General features: G+C 44.3%; 2 protein-coding genes and 1 long non-coding RNA gene across 5 annotated transcripts in view; 2 read left to right on the top strand and 1 right to left on the bottom strand.

The window, feature by feature from the left end:
* Positions 1-11,901, top strand: part of PFKM (phosphofructokinase, muscle) — a 40,367-nt gene extending 28,466 nt beyond the window's left edge. Inside the window, exons 15-22 of the mRNA XM_083728856.1 lie at positions 825-912; positions 1,391-1,543; positions 2,612-2,776; positions 3,917-3,978; positions 4,971-5,082; positions 7,029-7,128; positions 10,745-10,850; positions 11,169-11,901. Coding sequence (XP_083584982.1) covers positions 825-912; positions 1,391-1,543; positions 2,612-2,776; positions 3,917-3,978; positions 4,971-5,082; positions 7,029-7,128; positions 10,745-10,850; positions 11,169-11,316 — 934 coding nt within the window. The 3' untranslated portion in view covers positions 11,317-11,901. The remainder of the gene's footprint in view (positions 1-824; positions 913-1,390; positions 1,544-2,611; positions 2,777-3,916; positions 3,979-4,970; positions 5,083-7,028; positions 7,129-10,744; positions 10,851-11,168) is intronic.
* The window catches only part of LOC310840007, a 131,693-nt gene extending 116,505 nt beyond the window's left edge, over positions 1-15,188 (top strand). The window contains exon 2 of the long non-coding RNA XR_014561750.1: positions 12,662-15,188. This is a non-coding gene — a long non-coding RNA (uncharacterized lncRNA). The remainder of the gene's footprint in view (positions 1-12,661) is intronic.
* Positions 14,290-27,077, bottom strand: ASB8 (ankyrin repeat and SOCS box containing 8). Of its 3 annotated transcripts, XM_083729072.1 has the most exons (5): positions 26,937-26,999; positions 23,932-24,017; positions 21,738-21,900; positions 19,026-19,130; positions 14,290-17,241 (listed from the first exon to the last, which is right to left on the bottom strand). In XM_083729072.1, the coding sequence occupies exons 3-5, from the start codon at positions 21,852-21,854 to the stop codon at positions 16,612-16,614; spliced, it is 852 nt and encodes a 283-aa protein (XP_083585198.1). In that variant the 5' UTR covers positions 21,855-21,900; positions 23,932-24,017; positions 26,937-26,999; the 3' UTR covers positions 14,290-16,611. The 3 variants fall into 3 exon arrangements, with proteins under 3 accessions (XP_083585198.1, XP_083585199.1, XP_083585200.1); XM_083729073.1 differs by lacking the exon at positions 23,932-24,017 and having other exon boundaries at positions 26,937-27,077; XM_083729074.1 differs by lacking the exons at positions 23,932-24,017; positions 26,937-26,999 and adding an exon at positions 23,415-23,830.
* Positions 27,078-27,148: the final 71 nt, after the last annotated feature.

Here is a 27,148-nt window from a genome sequence, read left to right as displayed (position 1 = left end):
GTGAGACACTAAGGAAATCCAAAGGGAAAATATGAAGAACAGAGGTTCTGACGAACGGATTATTAAAAACGCGTGAGGTAAACGGTGGAAGTCTTTTTTTTTTTTTAAACCACTTTATTCAAGGTAGATAAGGACAAGATGAAATTATACAATTGAATATAGATGGGAAACGGCTATGTATTGTGAGTACTTATGTACTTCCACCTATGATCTTTTTCTTTTATTTCTTTATTTTTTCTTTGTTCTTTTTTCTGATATCTTATCTTTCATTTCACTGCTTTATTGTGAGTAGCATTTTATAGAGGTATAAATACCTATAAATATGAAAAGAATATTCTCTAATTTTTTTCCTTGGTTAGATGTATTTTCTTTTTCTTTTGTATTTTCTTTCGTTGTGAATATGTATGTTTTCTAATTTGTACTTAATAAAAATATTAAAAATTTAAAACAAACAAACAAACAAAAAAAGATTGGCTGGGGTAGTCCTGTCAATGGTAGGGATGGTGGGTACAAGAGGCAGGGTCTCCTCAGTGGCAGCCCTCGTCTGTGGAACTCCCTGCATTTGCTTTTCCCTCACATCAACAACATTCAGGCACAAATAAAAAGAATTGCATTTACTCAGCCAGGCATTTGGAACCTTAACTGAATCGGGACCCATTAGTCAAAGTTGTATTAGCCACTGTATTATGTTTTAGTTGTTGGCGTGGATTTCGTTATTTAAATTACTGCTTTATAATACCTGCATTTTTTGCTTGATGTTAACCATCCGAATGAATAAGAGATTAAACAAAAACACCGTGCTGCTTCTTCTTCTACAATGACAGGACCCTACCCAAGAAGTACTTTGAGCAAATCAGCAACAACATCGCCAGTTTTAACATCCATGGGCTCATCATAATTGGTGGCTTTGAGGTAGGTCTCTGGCACGCCTTAGGCTCTTTAGAGCACAAGATCTATAACAGAAGTAAAGCACTGTTGATAGGATTATTGACTGGTGAATGAGTATGTCAGTTTTCACATTCCACAGAACATTCCTATAGGCACAACATGACAACCATTGACAGTGGGCTGGAAGAGGCACTCTTCGTCCAACATCCAAATCCTAAGATAGAACAGGGTGGGCTCCGATGAAAGTTAGGTTAAGGCTGGGATGGAGAAGTGCCCAGATGCTGCTGGACTCCCAACTCCCATTGGCCACAGGTAGCACAGCCGCTCTACAGCTGGGGAGAGGCAGGGGCTATCTTGTCAACACCCCCCCCCCCGAGTGGCAACCCGGGACAGCCCGCCCCCTCCGCCCCCCACTTTGTGCACCCTTGAGTCCAACAACATCTGGAGGGCCACAGTTTCCTCATCTTAATAATGGAGGCTTTCTTCTTTCCCCTTTATGTAGGCTTTCACCGGCAGCCTGGAGTTGATTGAAGGCCGAGCCAAGTTCGAAGAGCTCTGCATCCCGCTCTGTGTTATTCCTGCCACCGTCTCCAACAACGTTCCTGGCTCTGACTTCAGCATTGGTGCAGACACAGCCCTCAACACCATCACATCAGTAAGGCATTCATTGGCTTCCAAGCTCAATGAATTCCAATACATGCCAGTCTTACCGCAGGGTGGGGTGTGGCAGCTACCTAACATTGTGTTTTGTGATGCAACAGCATAGGAAGCTGCCTTATAACTGAGTCAGAACATGGGTCCATCTAGTTTATTAGTGTCGAAATTGGCTGGCAGTGGCTCTCCAGGAGTAGAAATACACTGTGCGAATTTGGAGGATTTTCATAGGCTGCTGAGTTCAGCTTTTCGTGATGCAGAATTTGGTTGTTATTCCTTCGGCATCTCTGATTAAAAGACATGCCCGCCTGATAAAACCCTGGATAGGTGCTGCCAGCCAGAATAGACGGTCCAGTGGTTAAATTTGGCATTTGGCAGTGTCATGTCTTCAAAAGCAATGGGGAGGGGCCGTAGCTCATTGGCAGAGTGTGTGCTTGGCTTGCCAAAGGTTCTAGGTTGGATCCTGCCACGTTCAGCTCAGAGGATATTGGGTGATGGGGAAGACCCCTTCTTTGCCACGAAATCTTGGGAGGGCAGCTATCAGTCGAGAGAAGGCAGTATGTCTGACTCAGTCCGAGACAGTTATTGTACATTTATATGTCTATATCTTCTTTTAGGGATGCTGGTGGCACCGTGGTCTAAACCACTGAGCCTAGGGCTTGCCGATCAGAAGTTCCCCACGATGGATGAGCTCCTGTTGCTCAGTCCCAGCTCCTGCCAACCTAGCAATTTGAAAGCACATCAAAGTGCAAGTAGATAAATAGGTACCACTCTGGCGGGAAGGTAAATGGCATTTCCGTGCGCTGCTCTGGTTTGCCAGAAGCAGCTTAGTAATGCTGGCCACATGACCCAGAAGCTGTCTGTGTATAAACACCGGCTTCCTCGGCCTATAGAGCGAGATGAGCGCGCAACCCCAGAGTCATCTGCCTCTGGACCTAACGGTCAGGGGTACCTTTACCTTTTACCTTCTTTTAACTTGCAAACATAAGAGTTGCCAAAAAGTTATACAGCGAACCTGCCCCATTCTGTCTTTCTGAGCAGGATGCCATTTGTTTGTTTAATTCCCTAGACTTGTGACCGTATCAAACAGTCTGCAGCTGGCACCAAGAGGCGGGTGTTCATCATTGAGACCATGGGAGGATATTGCGGCTACCTGGCTACCATGGCGGGACTGGCTGCTGGAGCAGATGCAGCCTATATTTATGAGGATCCTTTCACCATCCATGACTTGGAAGTGAGAATCATTTGCAGAGGCCAGAGGGGGTTGTTTCCTTTTTGAAAGCTCCTGGGAGTGCAGCATAGTCTAGATTGAGTTCCTCTCTCCACTCTTAGCAGCTTCTGCTGTAAATAACCTGAATAGTCATTCCAAAACTGTGCCCTGGGGCAACACCAGTATGCTGTGAGAGGACTGCTTGTGTGCCATGAAAATAAATTAGAGGAACGTTCCTGCATGGGCGTTCCTGCCTAAACTGGAAGCAGGTAATTCTGTCTAGTCTCTGCTTTGGATGTGACTGGTGTTCAATCACTCCCAAGAGAAGAGCACAGCAGTATTGCCTCTTACAATCACTTCCAATTCAGACTCTCATTTACAGAATTGCCTGCCTACAGAAAAGGCTGGCTGTTGTATCTTCATGAGTCACTTCTTTAGGCTTGCTCCAAAGGCAATGACTCATGCAAAAACATAGGGGCTAATCTTTAAGAATGGGCAATTCCTACTCTTGCATACTCTACAAGCCAGTGTTTTCAGAGGCAAGAGTGAAAATGCGTACCTATAGTTCTCATTCAGGAGGAAAGTGAACCTCAGGCATCTCACAGTGTAACACTTTGCAACTGTATGTGCAGATGACAAACATGTGAAGCCACTAATGTGAATAGTTTTGGGCCTGCAGTTTGACTTTATTAAGTGGGTTAATCTTACTCCTTTCATATTCACAATCCAAAACATGATGTCACAGGCTTTAGTGCAAAGTTTGCATATCCCACCTTCGCACAGGAAAGTCTTTCCAGGAATACAGTGGTACCTCGGGTTAAGTACTTAATTCCTTCCAGAGGTCCTTTCTTAACCTGAAACTGTTCTTAACCTGACGCACCTCCAGCGCCACGCCGCTGGAGCACAATTTCTGTTCTCATCCCGAAGCAAAGTTCTTAACCTGAAGCACTATTCCTGGGTTAGCGGAGTCTGTAACCTGAAGCGTATGTAACCTGAAGCATATGTAACCTGAGGTACCACTGTACTCCTTTATAGAAAATAAGTCTTGACTGTATGATGATAGGGACTGGAACTTGGCAGCAAAAGCTATGATAGCTGGGAGATGTGCTCACGTGTAGTTTCAGAGACGGAAAGTGAAACCATGATTCTCTCTTTGGTAAACAGATGAATGTGGAGCATCTGACTGAGAAAATGAAGACCACAGTGAAGAGAGGTCTCATATTGAGGTATCTTACTAGGCTTAGCCATCAAACAGCTGGGGATTGGATGCTCAGAAGTGGTTTCTGTTAGCTAAAAAGAGTGAAGATGGGCAATACCATTGTAGGAGTGGTGGAAGCAGTTTTCTTCTTCTTTTAAGCTTTAACCATGTATGCTTATAACTTTCTATTCTGGCTGGCTTCTAAAACAACATTGGTTCTGCAGCTTTTCAGATAAGGAAGCAATTGTTGTTCCAGAGTTTCCAGTATGTTTTCCAGGCACTCATTGCAAAAAAGAAGACTGATTTGGGGGAGGAAATGCATTTTTTGCTCCAAGCGAGCTTTCTATATATATCATACCTGTATCGCACCCATCATCTATGTAGTGGCTGAGTAAATAGGGCTCATTTTGTTTTACCCTCACAACTTAACCTTTGAAGTACATTATGCTGAGAGAAATTTGCCCAAGAGTGGTGTGGTACTTCATGGCAAAGTAAAGGAATTTGCACCTGGGTCTCCCATCACTGCCAGGACCACACTGACTTTTGCTTATACTAGAAGAGAAAGCAGGCTATGATCAGAATAAAATTATGGTGGGCAGAAGCAGTTTATTATGGAGCAATAATGCATTTCCAGGATAAACAGGCCGCAGAACAAGGGAAATATTTAGTCAGTTAAGCTGTAGGGCCCACGCCAATCAGACAAATGGATGTGAATCCTGGGTCTACATTCATACAAAATACAGAAAAATTCTACACACACACACACACACACACACACACACACACACACACAGCGTCCCTCCACCCATCCAGCCAAGCAAGAGGCATTATCAAAGTACAATGACACATTCCAGCCAGGCAAAAGTAGTTGAGGAGAGCTCAAGTCACCTGAGCGTTTCCCCCCCCCCCCCCTTAGCGCTGTGTTCTACCATTCCATCTCTTTTCTTTTAAAGCTAGTTCTTAATCAGTGTAGACCTGTCTTCCTGCCTCATCCATGCTGGGTGTGTTCTCTCTTTCTAGGAATGAAAAGTGCAATGAGCACTATAACACCGAGTTCATATACAACTTGTATTCTGAGGAAGGGAAAGGAGTCTTTGACACCAGGAAGAATGTCTTGGGACACATGCAGCAGGTATGTGTGGAGCCCAGCTATACTGCTACAGCTACTCAAGCAAATAATACTTTTAGTTCCACAAATGGCAGAGAAGTTGAACACGGGCTGAGGACAGAAATAGCCCCAAAGGACTGGTCCCATCTAGAGCCCTTCAGTTGACCCACGCTGTCTTATGTTTTGTTCCAAAGGGAAAACACACAGACGCAACACACACGCACACTGCCACCGAATTCTGTCTCCCAAGCGCTCTTACAAGGCCTCTCTACCAGCATCAGAGGTGGAGAAATGCTTTTTTTTTTTTTTACTCTTCATAGAAAGATGGCCATCTGTCATGGATGCTTTAGCTGCATTACAGGGGGTTGGACTAGATGACCCTTGGACCCAATTCTATGATTCTATAATAAAAGGGAGAGTTTCTAGGACCTCTCTGCAGCACTGGGGCAGTGGGAAATGGCTCTCTTACCCTGTGAAGAGCAGACAGAGGGATTTATGTCCTGATCACGGTATGGATAGAGATTTTATCACCCAATTTCAAGTGCTGAGCACCAGGCTGCTGAGATTGGAAGATAAAGCTGGAGCAGTTGATGGGTCACTTCCTCTGCCAGGCTGTGCAAGGCCCATAGCCACTCCTGCTGCAATCGATCTTCCATTTGGAGGCTTTTAAACCACAAAGCCGGGGACGCGGGTGGTGCTGTGGGTAAAAGCCTCAGCGCCTAGGGCTTGCCGATAGAAAGGTCGGCGGTTCGAATCCCCGCGGTGGGGTGCGCTCCCGCTGCTCGGTCCCAGCGCCTGCCAACCTAGCAGTTCGAAAGCACCCCCGGGTGCAAGTAGATAAATAGGGACCGCTTACTTGCGGGAAGGTAAACGGCGTTTCCGTGTGCTGCGCTGGCTCGCCAGATGCAGCTTTGTCACGCTGGCCACGTGACCCGGAAGTGTCTTCGGACAGCGCTGGCCCCCGGCCTCTTGAGTGAGATGGGCGCACCAACCCGAGTCTGTCAAGACTGGCCCGTACGGGCAGGGGTACCTTTACCTTTACCTTTTAAACCACAAAGCCTAGGACTTGCTGATCAGAAGGTCGGCGGTTCAGATCCCCGCGACGGGCTGAGCTCCCGTTGCTCAGTCCCTGCTCCTGCCAACCTATCAGTTTGAAAGCACATCAAAGTGCAAGTAGATAGGGAAAGATCTGCCAAAAAAGCTGAAAAACATCTTCATGTATGCGACAACGTCCGTGAGAGTTTTAATAGCACAAGGATGGAAGACTGAAGAAACCCCAACTAAAGAATCATGGCAAGAAAAATTGTTGGACTATGCAGAACTGGCAAAACTGACATACAAGCTACGGGACAAGGATAACTGTGACTTTAAAGATGAATGGGAACCCTTTACAAAGTATTTGAAGACGCAACAAAGCGAACTGGACTCCTTGGCTGGTTTTGAATAAACATTCACAAACTTTTTATTGATAATTATCAGCTAAATAGTTTGAGGATCTATACAACTGTGTAACATGCAGAAAACAGCATTTTTAGAAAAATCAAAGACTGGAGCTGAGGGAAGTTGGGGGGTGGGGGTAGTGAATTCTGTGGGGGAAGGGAGGGGAGGGAAGAAAAATGGGGGGGGATAAGGATGATATGCTTCTGGATAATATGTTTTGTTTTAATTTTGAATAAAAAAGTTATTTAAAAATTGCAAGTAGGTAAATAGGTACCGCTCCGGCGGGAAGGTAAACGGTGTTTCCGTACACTGCTCTGGTTCGCCAGAAGCGGCTTAGTCATGCTGGCCACATGACCTGGAAGCTGTACGCCGGCTCCCTTGGCCAATAAAGCAAGATGAGCGCCACAACCCCAGAGTCGGCCACGACTGGACCTAATGGTCAGGGGTCCCTTTACCTTTACCTTTTAAGCAATTCGTGCAACTATGATTCTCAATGACAATCAAGCTGACTTTCCCTGTACCCATCACAGGGTGGCTCACCAACTCCCTTTGACAGAAACTTTGGAACGAAAATGGGTGCTAAAGCGGTGGCGTGGATGTCCGGGAAGATTAAAGAGTGTTCCAGGCATGGTATGTGGATGCTTTTGACTGGGTAGCCTGTTACACTAGGTGGTTAGCTATGGCTGCTGGAGAATGAGGGATAGGAAAGAGAGAGAACAGAATCCAGATGTTTCTCCCTGTTGCATCATGCCATTAATGAATTTGGAAAGAGGCATTGCCCTCTAAAACTGCATAGGCTACTTGTGCTATCAAAACTAGCTCAGTGTTGTCCACGGGTCACTGATAGGTTGTGCTCTCTAGGGTTTTAGAGAGCCAGTGTGGTGTAGTGGTTAAGAGCAGTAGTCTCATAATCTGGTGAACCGGGTTCGCTTCCCCGCTCCTCCACATGCAGCTGCTGGATGACCTTGGGCCAGTCACACTTCTCTGAAGTCTCTCAGCCCCACTCACCTCACAGAGTGTTTGTTGTGGGGGAGGAAGGGAAAGGAGAATGTTAGCCGCTTTGAGACTCCTGAAGGGGAGTGATAAAGCGGGATATCAAATCCAAACTCTTCTTCTTCTTCCTACCAACGGGGATCAACCAGAAATTAAATCTGGGATATTTTTCATGTGAAGCAGGTACACAACCACTGATCTACAGCCCTGCTTAAAACTCCTGTTTTCAGATGACTATGAGGGAGTCTTTATACAGTGGTACCTTGAATTAAAAACTTAATTCGTTCTGGAGGTCCGTTCTTAACCTGAAACTAATCTTAACCTGAAGCACCACTTTAGCTAATGGGGCCTCCCGCTGCTGCCGCTGTGTGATTCCTGTTCTCATCCTGAAGCAAAGTTCTTAACATTTCTGGGTTAGCGGAGTCTGTAACCTGAAGCGTCTGTAACCTGAGGTACCACTATATTTTACAGAGTTGTGTAGAAGTTGCCCCAGGCTGTTCGGCCCTTTTAATAGCTCTCTTTCCCCCCCCCCTTAGAAAAACCACGCAACACTTGCTTTTAAAGTTTAAAAATAACATGGCTTTGACTTGCTGTACTTGCTCTTGCCGGATTGAATGTACCAGAGAGGTAGGTGATACTTACGTTACTGAAACAGATTTACATGAATTCGTATCTGAGACTGACAGATATTTACAGACTGAGGCAGGCAGCAGCATAACACAACACACTTGCTGCTCTCACAGCTAAAGCTCCACATACAGTGATAACTGAACAAACTGGGGGGAAATGCCTCAGTATATATATTTATGACATCACAAGATTCTATGCTATAGCATTAACCCATTGCATAGTATTTTGAATGCAGCATTACCACACCTTTGGCGAATTACCGTATTTTTCGCTCTATAAGACGCACCTAGTTTTAGAGGAGGAGAACAAGAGAAAAAAAATTCTCTCCCTCTCTGTGCAGCACCTCTCCAGCAAAGCGGGAGGAGAAATGGAAGGGGCTCCGTTTCTCTTCCCGCTTCGCTGAAGGGGCGCTGCGCAGAGAGGGAAAGCTGCGCATCGCCTCTCCAGCGAAGCGAAGTCAGAACAGCAAGAGGGATCGCTGCGCAGCGAAAGCAGCAATCCTTCTTGCTCTCCTGGCTTCAGGGATAGTTGCGCAGCCTGCATTCGCTCCATAAGACACACACACATTTCCCCTTACTTTTTAGGAGGGGGGAAGTGCGTCATATAGAGGGAAAAATACGGTAGTGATTCTGGTCTCAGTTACATTTTTAATGTTCACCTGATGCACTGTATTGTGCTTCATTACTGGCGAGTTTTTTGTTTGTTTGATTGATTTTGTAAGCCAATCTTGAAGACCCTCTGGCTAAAACTGTATTTTAATGGATGGTAATATCGTTTATAGAATCGGCAGCAAGGGAGAGGGAGCTGTGGCCTTCAGGCTCTGCTTGCGGACATCCCAGAGGCATTTGGCCGGATGCTGTTAAAGGAATGAGGAGCCAGTAGCCCTGAAAATATTGTTTGACACCAACTCCCATCAGACCCAGAAAGCATGGCCAATGGGCTTGGATTATGGAAGTTGGAGTCCAACATTTGCAGGGGACTGTACACACAGTTCCCACTATCCGAAAATTCATTTCTCCACACGTAAAGAATTATGCCCAAACCTTGCTAATCTTTCTGCGGATTCAGATATGCAGACAACCAGATTCCTAGTTCATTTGTGCTTTGCTGGTTGGTGGCAGCCATTTTCACGCAGATACCATGGAGGCAAGGGTGGAGAGGACAAATCAAGAGATCAGTTTTTTCTTTTGGCTGCAGCCGTTTCAGAAAGAAACCATGGAGAGGGGGTAAAGAGATGGGACAAATCCTGCCTTAGAAATATTTCCATAGGAAATCATAGACTTATTATGCATCCCTTGCCTAACTAAAGATTTCCATGGAACGCACTGTGGTCACCCTTCAGGACCTGTGTGTATGGATTTTACCAGTTAATGCTTTCTTCACATACACAAAAGTCCTTCCTGATAATTAACCAATTAATTCATATTTTCTAATTAATATTAAAATAAGAGCAACTGGGGGGGGATGATGCCTTCTGGGACTGTAAGAATTTATTACCTAGTATTCATTGTATATGGAGTATATAGTATTGTATATAATATTCATTTGTACATTTGTATATTCATTGGATATACATTCAGAAAGTATATGGAGACAATTCTGGGCCACGTTTATTTTCTTTATTAACCCTTTAGATTCCCTTCAACAACAGATGTTCTCAGGGTGGTTTATGAATGCTATTTAAAGCACAATAAGTGGGTGATAGCCAACGTTCATCATACTCAGAGAAGACCTACTGCAATGAATGAACTTAAATAACTTATTGAGTTCAGTTGATCTATTCTGAGCATGGTTTCAGCTAGCTATCACCCACTGTGGCATTGATAAAAATACAAACAAAATAAAACAGTAAACAATCATCAGTATTTTTTAAAAAAAACTTAAACACAATAAATTCAGCAGTGATAACTAATACAACATCACCCAGAACACACTGGCTATACTGCATATCTGCTCACAAACATGGATTTTGACATAGTATGTTAAGATCTCTCCTGACATGATACTTTATTATGTTCTTTAAAATTTGATGAATTCATATTTCTTCTTAATCTTCTCATCTCACACAGTTGAACCATTCCCAAATAGTAACAATCCTACATGCATCCTAATACTTGGGGAAATCTGGCAAATTCACTCTGAACTTTTCCCAGGGCTACATATAATGCATTAAAAGTAAATTGTGGGGGAGGGGTGTGTCTGGGTCCCCCCCCCCCATATAAAACCAGTGCAGATTTTGCCATCATTTTAATTTTATTGTCAATTGCTCACCACCCTAGGGAATTATGTTCAAGAGTAGTCAAGGATTATTATGGTTAACGGAAGGTTATGCATTTTAACTGTAGACAAATAGTTGACTTGTAACTTACTATATAACTTATTGTGGACTTTTCGCCACCAATCTCTTTCACATGAAGAGGCATAAATACACCCAGATATTAAATTCCAGAAGATTTCCTTGAGAGTATTATTACTGCTTTGCTGAACTATTTATTAATGTTTAGTCTGCATTTCAGAATAAAATCTTTCCAGGGTATCTTAGAATATTAGGCAATAAAAAGGCAAGTCCTCATTTTTCCAGATAATGAATTTGATGGGCATTTCCCACAATTTCTTTTTTCAGGTCGTATCTTTGCCAACAGCCCTGATTCAGCTTGCCTCCTGGGCATGCGCAGACGGGCCCTTGTATTCCAGCCCCTCTCCGAACTCAAAGAACAGACTGATTTTGAGTAAGTGTCTCCTCTGTCTTGTAAACTCAAGTAAGTGAGGCTTCTGCAGTCAGGGTAATCTGCAATCCACAATATATCTGTTAGAAGTCCAAGAACCTCACTAAAAATAATAACACAGAAGTGGTTGCTAAAGACTTCCCAAGGCGGAGCCATTTTGCAAAGGGAACGATTGTGCCAGAGCCATGGAATCAATTGTGTTCCAGGGCTTTCCATGGGCTTCTGATGCTGGACTATGATGGGTCTTTGAACTGCTCCAACAAGGCTCTTCTGATTGTTCTTAGCTGAAACGCTCATGATCTCTCTCTCTCTCTCCATCAGGCACCGCATCCCCAGAACACAGTGGTGGCTGAAGCTTCGTCCCATCTTGAAGATTCTTGCCAAGTATAAGATTGAGTTGGATACCTCTGAGACAGCTCAAATAGAACACATCACTCGCAAGAGAGTATCTGGAGAAGGCGCCCTGTGAACAGCTAGCAGCTCTCCCTTTTAGTTATGACACTTAAGGAGACCTCTAAAGCAAAGTATTTTTTTTCCCCAGTCCCCTTCCCGTTTAGCATGCAGCTGTCTCATCTAGTGTTTTGTGTAATGACTGGGACTGCATGCCTGCCACAAATGGAGGAGGCAACACCAAATGTCATCTAGTGCCATGTCATCTACTGCCATATCTGCAGTATATGAATGAATGAGTTAAAGGGAAATGTATGTTATTATATTCTACTCTTCCTTTTAGAAAGCTCAAGAGAGCTGACATGGGGCTCCTGGCAGTCTTCTATTCAGGCACCAGGTCTACTTTTTCTTCTGCTTTACTGGTGCTTATAAGGTTAGGTGGCCCTCTGTCTGAGGGTGGAGTGGGGATTTCAAACAGGAATGGTCATTTCAGCTTAAGTTCATCATGTTGAAATCTGGACTGGACTGAATATATTATTTTGCTATCAGGCCCTCTCCTTTGAACAGTGGCAGCTACCCCAGAACCCACAGTTGGGGTAAATTATAGCTTTGTGATTCAAGCTCTCCCAAATGCTGAAAATAAAATGGGAACTGTTTCACTAGAGGTTGCTGTTTGGATCTGCCATTTCAACACCATCATTTTCCTTCTTCTTTTGTAACATGCACAATGCAGGGGGAGTTGGACTGCAGGTATGGGAGATTTTAAAAAACCAAGCAGCCATCTGGCACCCAGCATTCAAAATTTTCCAGGCACATTTTGCACCAGACTATCAGCCACCTGCGACCGAGTCAAGATGCCTGGGTGCTAGGATGGCGCCTGAAGTCTCCTACCATCTGATGGTGCATGCCTAGGGATCCTTGACTGTTTTCACACACTAGCATCACATCATGTAGAATTCTACCAGTTATATTTTATCTGCACAATCAGAATGAATTGCAGGAACTAAAAAGTCATCTTGAAAAATACAGTTTTTGAGCTGTCTGGCCCCAAAATGGCAACTTTGATGACTGTAACCCAGGTTTAAAATGTGCCATTGGGACCTAGCTTATATATCTGAGTTTCTAATACTGCTGGGACCTGTACTAAACTAGACTGCATGTAAACTTCCATTTGCCAAAATACACACACGTCTCTTCTTATCTGGGGCAATCTCCACCTCCATGGATTTAAAACAGCCACTGTGAACATCGTTTGAAACCACCCTTATTAAGTGCATAAATATACAGTGGTACCTCCGGTTACATACGCTTCAGGTTACAGACTCCACTAACCCAGAAATAATGCTTCAGGTTAAGAACTTTGCTTCAGGATGAGAACAGAAATCATGCTCCGGTAGCAGCAGGAGGCCCCATTAGCTAAAGAGGTGCTTCGGGTTAGGTACAGTTTCAGGTTAAGAACGGACCTCCGGAACGAATTAAGTACTTAACCCAAGGTACCACTGTATGTAAAAGTGCAACAGCAGCTCTTAGACACATGGAACCAAGCTACATGCAGACATGGGGTTTGTACCATCATACCTCATGTTATGTCCGCTTCATGTTACGTTCTTTCAGGTTGTGTCCCGTGGCGACCCGGAAGTACCGGAAAGGGTTACTTCTGGGTTTCGCCGCATGCGCAGAAGCGCAAAATAACGTCACACACATGCGCAGAGGTGGCGAATCGCAACCTGCGCTGCTGCGGGTTGTGTTCTTTTCATGTTGCAAATGGGCCTCTGGAACGGATCCCGTTTGCAACCAGATGTACCACTGTAGTGCTATATGCTTATTCTCCAACCTGCTAATTGATGGCCCAGCTAGCTACAAACAGTGCAACCGTACAACAGGAAGGCAGACTTCAGGCTTGTAGATTCTAGTTTGTTCCTGACTACAGTCCCAAAGTCTACTACCCCAAAGCTAGTGCAAAATACAGCCAACACTTAAAGGAATTCAGTGGCACGGCTGAACGGAACTTGCAGTTCCTACACACGAAAACCCATTCCTGGTTATCTCACTCCCTCCAGGCTTCCTGCACTCTAGCACACACACAGAGGGAAATAAAATGCACACATAATAAAGTAACAGTAACCCTACGAAATGGCAACGGTGGGAAATAATTACAAAAAGGTTTCCACCAGGCAGTGTCTCCTACCAAGTTCCAAAAAGTAGAGGCAACAGCAGCAGGCAGCCCTGCGAGTCAGTGCCTTAGCAGAAAAGGCCTTCTTGCAATTCATCTGGTGGGAGGACTGAAGGAAGTAAATTTTAGCAACTATGTCTGAAGTACCTAAGGGAGTTGCTGAATGAGTGTTTCCTCTCTTTCCCTCTGCATCTAATCCTGGCCCCCTTTTTTGCATGTGCACTCAGAAATATGTGCCTGTACATGATGGAGTTTTATCCTCCACATTGGACGGTGCTGTCTGTATATATTCTCCTCCCTAGTAAAAAATGTAAAAACAGTCACCTGAAAAACAGCAAATTACTTTGAAAATGCCAATCTAGCCTCCGGCTAAGTCATGCTGACCACATGACCTGGAAACTGCTCACCGGCTCCCTCGGCCAATAAAGCGAGATGAGCGACGCAACCCCAGAGTCGTCCGCGACTGGACCTAATGGTCAGGGGTCCCTTTACCTTTAATGAACTTACAAAACTGACAGTAAAACTCGGGGAAATGTTTCACTGGCAGTGGTGTTAGATGCACAGTTAAAAAAAAAACCAAATCACTCCAGAACATGATAGAGGCAGGAACTGTTTGTATACATTTCTTCCCAGCTACTTATCCTTACTGAAAAGGGAAGTGCTTGATGTTGTCATTCCTCTTCCTTTGGCAAAACCCACTCCACATTAAATAGAACCCAGGTTAGTTGCTGTATTACGCCATACTGTGCACACCAGAAAGACTTCTGGGTTCGTAGTGGTGCGGCAATCTGACAGCTATCTGCTGGAGAGATGGCAAGAGGAAATAGCAGGAGACCAGCAGCATGACACTCTCACAATGAAAACACACCACAAAATAAATTGCTTCTACACCACCATTTTTAATTAGCAAACTTTTAATACTCCACACAAGTTATTTGCTCACCTAACGAACCTTCTTCCTCCATAGCAACCAAACACTTGGGCAAAGGGAATTTTGAGCTCATGGCATGATTTGTTCCTCCCAATATGTGGCTTCTCACTGTCCAGCATGTACTCAGGTAGGCTTAACTCAATGGGAGAGAGGTGTTCCCAGAGTGGATGGCAACTGCATTGCCACTGTTATAAGGAAGACATGATTTCGGTGGTTCTTAAAAGTATGGAGCAATGTTTCTGGATTGCCTGTGAATGGAAAGAACTACATCTCCATATAAGGTTATGGCTCTCCTTATATTAAACAGCCTTTTAACCACCCGACTCATGGCTTAGGACACTGTTCATTTTACCAAGTGATTAGAGCAATCCCACACTGCCTTGAAAATTAACGGTGCCCAGTTGAATACATTCACTGCTCAGAATTAGTTCATACTCCCTACCCAACCAACAGCGATATCCTGAGGGATGTAAGGGAATCCTAGAAGCATCTCCTATTCTCAGAAAAATTCATTTCATTTTTAAGCCTTGGCTGAAAGTAGAGGGAGCTGGGCCTTCAGGCAACAGTATCACTGGGCTATCCATCCTTCCCCATGATCTAAGGAAATTAGGTTATCCTAGAGTGTAAATTGAAATATAGTTATAATTTTACAATCAGGGAAAACCCTGTGTGTCAGCTATCGGAGTTTAAGAACTGGACTGAGCAAACAAAAGCTGGTCCAAAACCTTGGGAGATTTGCGACAGCACATCGGCTCAGATGTTGCTTCTGTCCTCAATTTGCTGTAAATAAATGCAGGATTCATAGCTGCAGGTAGTAATAAACTTTTACTGTTGCTTGGACACTAAAGGGACCTGTGTTTGATGGAAACACCTTGAAACCTTTAGAGGTTTTTTTAAATGCAGCAGTGTTTTAAGTACTAAAATACCCCCTACCCCGTGAACACTCTGTTGCTAATTAAGGAAAACACAGTAAAGCACAGCTGAAATTGAGTAATGTGACAGCAAACCAGAAATTAACTGAATATGCTATAAACCTATGACCCTCCAGATGCTGCTGAACTACAATTCTCATCAGCCTCAGCAAGCATGGCCAGGGATGATGGGAACTGTAGTTCAATGAGGCTCAACACAGGGTGCTGAGACCCTTTCAAACTGAAGAATATACTTACTAAGCTCTAAGCCATAAATTAGATACACGAGCACACTATGTAGGCAGAAACCAACTTCCTTATCATTCAGGGTACAAATCGCATACATTGTACTTCTTGTACCTATCTTGCTACTTGACTTTTTAAAGAAAAAACTCACTGTGATTTAGTCTAACTGGCCTGCTTTCTGGGGCTCAGCTGAACCCTTCCCCGATGAAGGGCGGATCTAAACATGCAGGAGAACATGATTGAAAGGAAGATTATCATCTCAGAGTGTTGGTTTGAACCTGCACGCTGCTTTTGCTTTACATTATCACTTTACATTCAGACAGCAAATAAAGGATTGCTGAAGTACTTGTTGCCCTGAGGCGTGTGCTTTCTACTTGCAGGGGTTTGGTTCCTCAACCTGACTCCCAACCAAGGGCCATTCACAAATCATATTCTCCACCTACAGTCTGAAGTGAGACAGTCCACTACCACCTTGGGATTTGTTGTGGAATTTCATTCTGCTGCACATGAAGATCTGGCCAAAGTATCAAAACATGATCCACTACTTTGGAGAGAATTCTCCCTCTCCTGCCAATCTGATGAGTGGATAGGAGAGACACAAAGGAGGCAGTGTAACAGAGAAGGGCTGCCATTGTTCCAATCCATCAAGCCACTTTACCTTGCAGCAGAAAATGAAATGGCAAGACAGGCCTGCTGACTCAAGAGTGTAAAGCAGGAAGGTCACCAATAATTCGGCTTTTGTGCCTTCCCCACCACCTCCTCCTCCAGCCTGATACGTAGCTCCACCTTCCCTTTGTGCAAAAGATTCTCAGGAGAAATCAGATCTAGGAATTCAGGGAAGAACTGCTGCAGGAGGCGAAGAGCAGGGTTCTTTCTCAAGAACCAGACATTACACCTTCCAGCCTCTCTCGGTGAAGAAAAGAAGGAAAAAATGAGAAACTAAGGGAAACCACCAGCCAGTGTCAGAACCAGTATCCCCTGTGCGGTTACACACAGATCTGCAAAAAAACTACTTCATATCGCTGCTACAGTCAGTTGAAAGCACCAGGAAAGGAGCTGCACAGTAAGTCAACCAAAGTGAGCTCTTAACAGAGACTTGCGAGGCTTTAGCTGTCATTTAAGCAACACATACTCTTTCAGAGATTCTGGCAGAGGCAGCTCCTTCACTGCATCTGGCAGGAACTGGACTCCCAGGCTGCGGCGCACAGCATAGCGCGACAGCGTCTTTAAGGTGCCCGGGGCGGAGCACAGGGTGGTGAGCTTTTCGCAGAGTTGCTGATCCCGCGTGACTTCGCGGGGCATCATGCCGTTCTTCCGCAACTCAAAGTGTCCTACGGCTCTGTGGAGGAGATCAAAGCAGGAGTCTTCCCTCTCGGTGCCGAGTCCTCTGACCAGCAGGGCAACCAACCTCGAAATCGGGGTCTGCCCCTTCATATTGACCACCCGGACCTCTGCCCCGTATTCCAGAAGGATGCTCACACTCTCCAGGTTTCCCTTCATGGCTGCCCAGCTCAGGGGGGTGTCGTTGTTGTAATCCAGAGCATTGACAAAGGCGCCGCTTTCTAAGAGTGTTCGGACGCATTCAGCATTGTTCTTGAAGGCGGCCCAATGCAGTGGCGTGTCCTTGTTGCCATCCAGTGCATTGGGATTTGCCCCGTATTCTAATAGGATCTCTACGCAAGTCTCGTCCTTTTCCGCTGCGTAGTGAAGTGCTGTTCGGTTGTAGCCATCAAGGGCATTGACCTGAAAAAGCAGAGACAGGATTCTTCATGTGTTTGAAGTTTATTATCGGCAAGAGGAAAATGACCAAAACTTGGCTAAGAAAGATGGGTAGTAGAATCATTCCATTGCAATCCCCATCAGCCAAAACACTTGTCCCATGATCATCACTCTAATACCGGACCCATTCAATGAGTTTCCTCTGAAGCAGAAAACTCTCAAGTACAGTGGTACCTCGGGTTACAGACTCCGCTAACCCAGAAAGAGTACCTTGGGTTAAGAACTTTGCTTCTGGATGAGAACAGAAATTGTGCAGCCGCGGTGCAGTGGCAGCAGGAAGCCCCATTAGCTAAAGTGGTGCTTCAGGTTAAGAACAGTTTCAGGTTAAGAACAGACTTCCAGAACAAATTAAGTTCTTAACCCGAGGTACCACTGTATCATGCTGCTGCTCTGGCCCTTATTTTTTAGAAACAGCAAACGAAAAGGGAATGGCCATCTCCCATCTTGCTCTGTGAGATTCCAGGGGCCAATATTTATTTAAATAATTCCGTCACTGCAGTTTCTAAGCAGTGCATAACAGGGATTCAGGAGGGATCCTATTTAACTAACCACTGTCAAAGAAAGAATGCTGGAGGAGATGAAGGCTTGTTGTAATCCAGCACAGGCAAGTTTACTATGTTCTTCAGGCCTTGAGCTCCGTACGTGGATGGCAACTTGTGTGATTTCACTAATTCCTTGAGAACTTAACTTGGACCCAGACTTTCTTCCTCGTAGCAGAAGGCAGAGGAAGTTGACTTTGGATAATTCCCCTTGTGCCTTTCAAATGTCTGCTCTGAAATGATGTAACACCAGAGAGAACAGTAAGGGGACAGGGGGTTGCTGCAGGGGGAAATGGAAGAAAATCTATTCCCTTCACTTTACCACCAGAATCCCTGAACTGGGAATTTTGGGTGGGGTGTTTTTTTTACATTCAAGTGGTGTATAAATTTTGTAAATTAAATAAATAAAAGCCTTCTGTGGACAGAAGGAGCCCTTCCATTCATAGACAGCTGTTTGGATCCAACCCTAAAAGCCACTGAGATTTGATAATCTTATTTTTATAATCTCATTTTAGGAATTCTAAAACCCAGGATGATGATGATGACGCATTTGGTCTCGTGGCCTTGTCATTTTCCTACCTGTAAAAACTTTTGTCAGAATTAAAGGCGATGCTGAAACGCACACACAAGAGAATGTGATCAAACTGGCACAGGACTAAACTGTTCAGGGAAGTTTTTAATGTGTGACATTTTAATGTATTCTTAATCTTTGTTGGAAGCCGCCCAGTGTGGCTGGGGAACAAATAATAAATTTATATTATTATATTATTATAAACTGGGCCATGTCAATCAATCAGGCAAATAATTTTTGAGCCAGAGAGCTAAACCCCAGCCACCTATTCAAAATAATGGTCAGGATCCCAACAACTGTGCAAGCCATTCACTATGCCCAAGAGGGCTTGACCTTATGATTTCTAAAATGGCACATTTCCTTACCTCTCGACCTCAGCCCCCAGAAGGCAAACCGCTTTGAAAACACATAAAACCCTGTTTTTCCCCCTCCTAGCTCTTGCACCTAAAGGAATATGTCTCAATCTAGTTGTGTGATATGTAATACTGTGATCAGGGTGTGTGTGTGTGTGTGTGTGTGTGTGTGTGTGTGTGTGTGGTCTATCACAAGGATACCCCTTTGAACATTCAGAAGTGCTCTACAAACCCCCTCACATCTGTCATGTTTGCTGGATCTGTTCTTAAATAGGCTCTTCTTACCTCAGCTCCTTTTTCCAAGAGCAGCTCAATGCAGTCGGCGTCAGCAACCATGCAAGCACAGTGCAATGGCTTCAGGGTACCGTGCATACAGTTAACATCTGCTCCCTGGAAGAACACAAATCGGGAAAGCACAGTAAGAGAAGTTCTGCCAGCTTATTTATTTCTGATCTCAGTGGATCATGAATAACTTTTGCAATACAGTGGTACCTCGGGTTACATATGATTCAGGTTACATACGATTTAGGTTACAGACTCCGCTAACCCAGAAATAGTACCTTGGGTTAAGAACTTTGCTTCAGGATGAGAACAGAAATCGTGCTCCGGCAGCGGCGCAGCAGCAGGAGGCCCCATTAGCTAAAGTGGTGCTTCAGGTTAAGAACAGTTTCAGGTTAAGAACAGACCTCCGGAATGGATTAAGTACATTGGGGTACTTCATATTTATGGTGCGTCTCTGTGATTTAAGCCAAAAATCTAAACCCCAAATCCATTTAAGTCTCTTCATATTTATTACTCTCACAGCTATTTATTTACTGCTGTAGCATTCTAAAGGTGGCTAAAAAATGGGAGAGAACCTGCTTCCTGCAAGGCCTGCTCCATTTGCTTGAGGAAGCTAGGAAAGTAAAGATCGGCATCCTCTTTCCTCTTTAGACTCTACTATGAAGAACACATCCAACAAGACAAGGAGCTCAGGTTCAGACTGTGGCCTTTTTCCATACACCCAGTATCTTGGGGTCTCCTCATGTCACAAGGAACTGTATGGATTGCTCATATTTAATGAAATGGATTTTATTGCTAGCAACACAGGTTGTACTCAGGGGAACTGAGTGACAATTGAACCTGAAAGGTTTTTCTTCTGTGTACTTCAGATGTACAGTATATTGAGAAACCATAATCAAGTGATCAGCTGACCCCAGCCTTTAGCCAAAGCTTGCTTACCCGGAAAGAATTATAATATACAGGAGACAACCGTTTTGCACGGGGGTTCTGTTCCTGGCCCCCACAGGCATAAGCCCACTCCGTCCCCATTCTGTCCTATTCTGGGTCCAAAAGTACCCGCAAGTTGGTGGTCACATGTCAGTTGAACTTGCCTAAAATGGTCACCACCTGTATTTTCAAACACCTGCTTTAAAAAGCTAATCTCTTAACTCTGGCGTCTCTAAACAGGCCTCCCTCTTCTTTTCCCTTCCCTTGTGCTTCTGTCTTACCAAACAGATTCAGGCCCAAGCCTCTAGCTATTTTTATTTATGTACAACACTCTGTTACTGTGTGCATTCTGGAAAGATTACTATCTTATATTTTATTTAACAGCAGGGAGAGGAAGAACGAGGATAGCAAACAAACATCAAGAACCATATCAACTTCCATAGGCTCTTTGGCCAACAGGCTGACTTATAGTACATTTAATGGGCTCTGGCAGACTAAGTACCTGGGAATTAATATAGCAAAGCAGTTGGCAGCATCAATCAAACCTAACGCGGAGCTCTGTGACTACAAGTGCTGAGAAATCAGAAACTAAAGTAGTCTTAGCACTGCCCTTTGGAGTTAAAGACTGACTACATATTCTTTTGAATATCAGAAATGTCACATTTAAACTGGTCTGAGGAACACTATTCAATACTATTTAACACTGAGACTAAAATTAACATCTATCCTCCCTTCTCCTTTATAGAGCCCAAATCCACATGGATCACCTCTTGACTCCCCCAGATTTGTGGGCAACAAGGAACAGCTATCTGGCCAGCAAAATTGTTTTAATGCTCTTCCAAACTTGCCTCTACTCACTGTAAGCTGTCTGCTGTACATACACTCTAAAAATATTCAGTAGTTTAGATTTACACTTAAGATGCATCAAGGGTAGGTTAGCAAGCAGCCACAGCCGACATAACCTCACCCATCAGAAAGGAGGATTCCTATCCCTACGGTTGTAGTCCAAAATACAGCAGTGGCCACAATGTACAGATGATCTAAGATCTGGGGTATCTTGGCTGTATGACATAATGCATACTTCACAGAGCGCAACTTCAGTCCAAGTGTCTATTACATGCTCAACCACTGGTATCTGTGTGGTTAGTTACAGCACAGCACATTCTCAAGCACACTTGAGAAAAGCAGAGGGAAATAGAAGTTAAAAGGAAGTAAGGAGATCTTTCTCCTCTAATGGAGCAAAAGCAGCCCATCCTGGCCATTCCCAGACAGTGCTGTTCTGCTCTAGGTTCACTAGGAACAGGAAGCAGGTTAATGCCACCCTATCTTAGTGTATTTTTGGTCTTTGTGGAAGCCGCCCAGCGTGGCTGGGGAAACCCAGCCTGATGGGCGGGGCACAAATAATAAATTATTATTATTATTATTATTATTATGGCCTCAAGTGCATTCCTTTACTTTTATAAAAGTATAAAATGAATGGTGACCGTCCCATCCCATAGGGGAAACAAATTGTTACACTAATGAAGCCGTGTCTCTCTCTCCCTCACCCCAAAGGCAGTTTGCAGCAAGATGCACCATATGTTACCGTGGATGCACAGGATTGGTCCCCACCTCTTAAACTCATTAACCCTGGTTTAAAAGTGTATGTGAAACAAACAGCAGCCCAAAGGAAATCCTGCCTAGGACTGTAACTGAGCCATATAACTGAACCAAGACATACAGAGGTTTTTTGGAGATTCCAAAACACAACTTCCAGAGCTAAAACGTCTCTGTAGTCTTTCAACATACCCTCCTGATAAGGTCTTCGACATTGTCATGCGGGAAGGATCGGATGGCTGCAATAGTGCGGATCAAGCGCTCCGACAAAGAATATTTACTCTGAATGCTCTGCATAATATACCACATACTGGAACTCAAGTTTCCTTGGGTTAATTCACATGCTCAATGTTGTCTGTGGTGGAGACAAAAGAGAAATGCAGAAGAAAGCTTTAAAAAGGAAGGAAGCGCACGAAAGTTCAAGGGAACGACACCTATTAATAATAAAAATTGTGAATAAGAAAAGGCTTGGTAACTTGTTATGTTTCGCCCAACACTAGATTACTGCAGCATCAAGTGATGGTTTGCATGCCTAGGGTGGGTGGCGCAGAGGCAAGTGGATGGGGCAACAGCTGCGACTTAGCTATGCAAAACCAAGAGGTTTCAATACACTCAGGTGCACATACCCCACAACTTACCTCACCCAGGAATGCAAGAGGCATGATCCCATCAAGGACATATTGCAGTTGGGCAAAAGCACCCAAGGGCTGCCAAAAGGCATGGACTGGGAAGACTCCCAAGGACCAGACAGTCAGGCATTCAGCCTCTGAGCCTCTACTCATGGTCTATTTTGATCAATAGCAGCTCTATGTGGTCTCCTGGATAGGTTTTTTGTTCTGCCTACGATCATTTAACTGAAGGCTCTGGTGGTAGAATTTGGGATCATCTGCATATGACGCATGTGCTCTAGTACTTTGCTACTGCCCCTTCCAAATCCAATGCCCTATGCATTTTGAGCTATTATTTTTGAAAAAATAGCAGGGCAGAGCTAAGAAATATCTCTGCTTCAGGCTTAGAGAGCCCCAGTCAAAGGGGGTAATGCTGGGTTAGAAAGGCCAATTATTTATTTGACTGGTATATGAACACTTTGGCTAGAACAAACTGAGGCACATGCTGCAACAGTTCTTAAGACGGCCAGGCAGGCTCAATACAGCTTTAACAGATTAACACTGGGTCACTGTGTGTAGTGGGTTTGCTTGGTACAGTATTGATCTTCCTTTCACTTGCTAAGAAACAGGCCATCCAACACCTGTACAACTTTACTCCCAACTTCACTACAAACAGAAGGCTGAAATTCATTCTGTGATAAGTTACTGTGGCAATGGGGAGAGAACAGGTGGGTATTTTTTACTATAAAACAGAGGTCACAGTGAACCAATATGGTTTGTATGGCAAACTGCAAAATGGGTGAATCTGAAACCTAAGTGAGTGGGAGGTTCGGCACTGTAAAATTCAATATTGATAACCTGCAGTATTTAGGACCTAAAAGTCAACAGAGGCATTGTACTGTTGTTGTTTTTTAAAGCAACAGGACCCTGACCACAGGGATAATAATCTAGAGATAAACAGAAGCAGAAGAGGAGTTTTTGTGTTTGTTTTTTTAATGGCCTCTTCTGAATTGTTCAGTGCACAGCTAATTAAAACAATCAGGACCTGAGGCATGATTTCTAAAGGGACCTGGTTAGCCAAGTACACTGGTACAGTACTTTGGTTGTCAAACTTAATCCGTTCCGGGAGTCTATTTGATTCCCAGAACCGTTTGAAAATCAAGGTGCAGCTTCTAATTGGCTGCAGGAGCTTCCTGCACTCAATCGGAAGCCGGGTCAGACATTTGGCTTCCAAAGAACGTTAAAAAACTGGAACACTTACTTCTGGGTTTTCGGCATTCAGGAGCCAAAATGTACACCGAGGCATTCAAGAAACAACTGAGTGACAACAAGAGAGGAGTGTGAAAAAGATAAGAAGATGGGGATTAACTAAGGGTATTGAACTGGAAGAGTACAAGGGGAAACTAGCATCTAAAAGTGGGAAGGGGGCTGGTGGTAAGCTTATTATTGATGGATGTTCTCTGTTATTTTTGGCAGATTACTGTAACTGTTTTTCTCATGCAGGATGACTTTGGGGCAGTCACTTCACAACAGAAATCTGTGTAGAACCCATTCTAGGATATAAGCATGCCAAACACTCAATATTTTGCCAACAGAGTTCATATGCAATGCAAAAATACTGAAAAAATAGCAGACATTCAAGGCACACTGTGGCAGCAGGCAACAGAACTCCTTTTATATGGTTGCAATATTTGCATGTTTGGAAGAACAAAACGTGAAACCAAACTGCATGATGCAATCATATCTATTGTGCAAGTGTTACATCCTAGACTAGCCACCTTTTAAAATACATTGTGCTTCCTTTTTCATCATTCTTGTTCTTGTTTTAGAAGGGTTTCAAATTTTAAAGAAAAAATGCAAGGCCCTGCAAATTTTGCAACCAGAATAAAAGTATTCAATTCAGGAAGTCACCTTAATTTCAATAATCTGCTCCAGTTTTGCAAGCTGTCAGTGTACAAGTAGCACCCAAGGCTATTAAGTTATAGTATATGTGATGCAAGCATCATCTCAGTAATTTGTTTTTATAAACAAGATGAAAAACTGGGTGGCACAAGGCACACTTTATTATTATTAGTTGCTTTTTGAAAAAGAAACTCAAAGCAACTTACAAAAATGAACATTAAAAACAAGGACTAAACAACCTAAAATAAACTATCTGTATGTATCTCTATATACACAGGTCCCACCCCACTAAAATATAAGCTGAAAATTTAGATCCAAATTCATAACAATGTTTTTGCCCAGCATGTGAGAACAAAGACAGCACAAGGCTTGCCTCCCTGGAGAGAACATTCCATAAAGGGGGAGCCACCACTAAAAAGGCCCTTTCTCTTGTTGCCACCCTCCACACCTCCCTTGGAGGGGGCACATGGAGAAGGGCCTTAGATGAAGAACGCAGAGGGAAGAATAGTTCATGTGAGGAGAGGCAGTCCCTGAAGTACTAAGGTCCAGAGCAGCACCAGGCTTCCTAGGTCACAACTAGCATTTTGAACTAAGCTCAGAAACTACTTGTGCCTGTAAGTAATCTGGCCACTGAATTCTGCACCGCTGCAGTTTCTGAGCCATCTTTAAAGGCATATAACACATTGCAGTATCTTAACCTAGAGATAGATGCTGCAGTCTCAATGACACATAAAATACTGTCAGAAGCATTCCTTCTTTTTTACTCAACTCAGGTGGCCAAGAGAACTACAGAGGGTTGTATATAAGAGGGAAGTCAGCTAAGCAGACAAATGCACTCTCCATTTCGGGGAAAAAGGGGGAGCAAGAAAAACATGCAACTGTGGAACATTGCTGTGACTGACACTGCCTTCCAATTAGGAAAGAGATACAACAGATAAATAATAAACCACTAATTCCCAAAAGGTGTGCTGCAAGGGAATAGCTATCAAGCCACGAGAAACAAACAAGAAGCATTCAACAGCCTAGTTCTGCCAGCTCCCAGACAGCTGTACTGCCTGCCTATAACTCTTGAATGTATTTTGGGCGAAAGCACTTTAGTCACAATGCATGATGCAGCCCTTCCCTGTCACGCATTAATTACATGCATGCCATGTATCACTGCTCATACCAAGATGCACTTCTACTAAAAGAGGAAACACGTATGCTTCACTGTTAACCTGATGCAAGGGATGCATTAGACACCATTTGACATATTACTACATAAAATGTCTTCCAATAGCCTCAGTGTAAGCTGACTGAGGTGCCAGTTAGCTCTGTTGGTTAATTAGAAAACACTTCAAAAATAGCAGTAGGATTAATTAACACCTTTCAGTTAAGACCAACTGAAAGATCACAAAGTAATGAGAAAGAATTCAGATTCCCAGAACTCTTCAGCAGCAAACTTAACATGCCACCTGAAGAATAGCTTTAAGGACCAGTGTGTCTCCGTGGCAAGTTTTTTTCCATCCTATTACAGATGTTAAATAGGTTACAAATGGCAGAATGTTTGTGTTCTCATCAAACACTTCTTTGTGACTATCACTGTGCTTTACACATATGCAAGTTTTTAACATTTTGCATTCTTGTATTTTGCTTCCCCCACGCTTCACTCCTTACACCCAAGCGCCTACGCCAGCTAACCTGGGCTAACACTTGACGCACCTGATGACATGGGCTCTAGACCACACAAACAAAGCATGTCATCATAAACGTTTAAGAGGCAACAAGACTCTCTTGCGGTTTTGAATTAACAAGCACTGCCTCTGCGTTACCTTTTGTATTTCAATGCAAGCCGCATAATCGCCACATACCCTCACTCACATGTAGGCTCCCTATGTAACCTGACATATAAGGATATACATGTTTATGGGCATAGCCGGGTTTTATGTTGGGGGGACAGGACCACCACCTGTCATCATCCTCTGTCTGGCTCTGTCTAGCAGATTTGAAATGAACTCTCACAACAACAGTTAATTTACAGTACTTTCTTTAGACTCCAAGTGCTCAGAAAAACCTGTCCAAAATCTTTCTACAATCTCTGAATTAAGTATTTTTTTTATTTGATGGGGGGGGGGAGATGCCCTCCCTGCCTACGCCCATGTACATTTTGAATACTTCTCTCTCTCTATAGCCACCTAGATCTCTGTATTCACAACACAGAAGCTTGGCGGGATTTCTGTTGTTGTATTGTTGCTTGTATTCTGTTGTTGTGTTGTTTTGAATTATGGTGCTGGAGACTATTGAGAGTCCCATGGACTGCAAGAAGATCAAACGTATCCATTCTTAAGGAAATCAGCCCTGAGTGCTCAGTGGAAGGACAGATCGTGAAGCTGAGGCGCCAATACTTTGGCCAGCTCATGAGAAGAGAAGACTCCCTGGAAAAGACCCTGATGTTGGGAAAGATGGAGGGCACAAGGAGAAGGGGACAACAGAGGATGAGATGGTTGGACAGTGTTCTCGGAGCTACCAACATGAGTTTGACCAAACTGCGGGAGGTAGTGGAAGACAGGAGTGCCTGATGTGTTCTGGTCCATGGGGTCACGAAGAGTCGGACACGACTAAACGACTAAACAACAACAATTGTTGCTGTTGTTGTGGCAGACATTTTTGGGCATGGAAACGAGCGGTTGGGAAAGAGGCGAGCTGGAGCCCACAGAGGCCGCCCAGAGGTGGTGGTGCTGGGGGTTGTCGCACCGCCCATGCGGGGTCCCAGGGGTCGCCTCTCGCTCACCACCAGTGCGCCTCCCGGGTGGGGCCGCCCCCACCGCCCGCGGAGGCCAGACAGAGGGGACCCCGCACCGCAGGGCAAGGCCTACCCGGCCCCTGCCGCCGCCTCACTCACCGACCCGGCGTCGACCCCGGCCCGCGCGCCCTCCAGCAGCGCTCCCGGAAGCTCAAGCGCCGCTGACCCCGCTGACCCGGAAGCAGTAAAAAGAAGAAACAACAACCCCTCAGGCAGGCGCTGGGCGAAGACGCTCTTTCCGCTCCGTGTTAGCTGGCCCCGCCCCCTCACCAGTCCCCTCCAATCATTGCCGAGGGTCTCAGGGTAAAGCC

The sequence above is a fragment of the Podarcis gaigeae genome (assembly GCF_964106915.1).
Source record: "Podarcis gaigeae genome assembly, chromosome: 2".
Lineage (NCBI taxonomy): Eukaryota > Metazoa > Chordata > Lepidosauria > Squamata > Lacertidae > Podarcis > Podarcis gaigeae.
The sequence above is the reverse complement of the archived record's forward strand: the minus strand, read 5'-3'. Positions and strand labels throughout refer to the sequence as shown.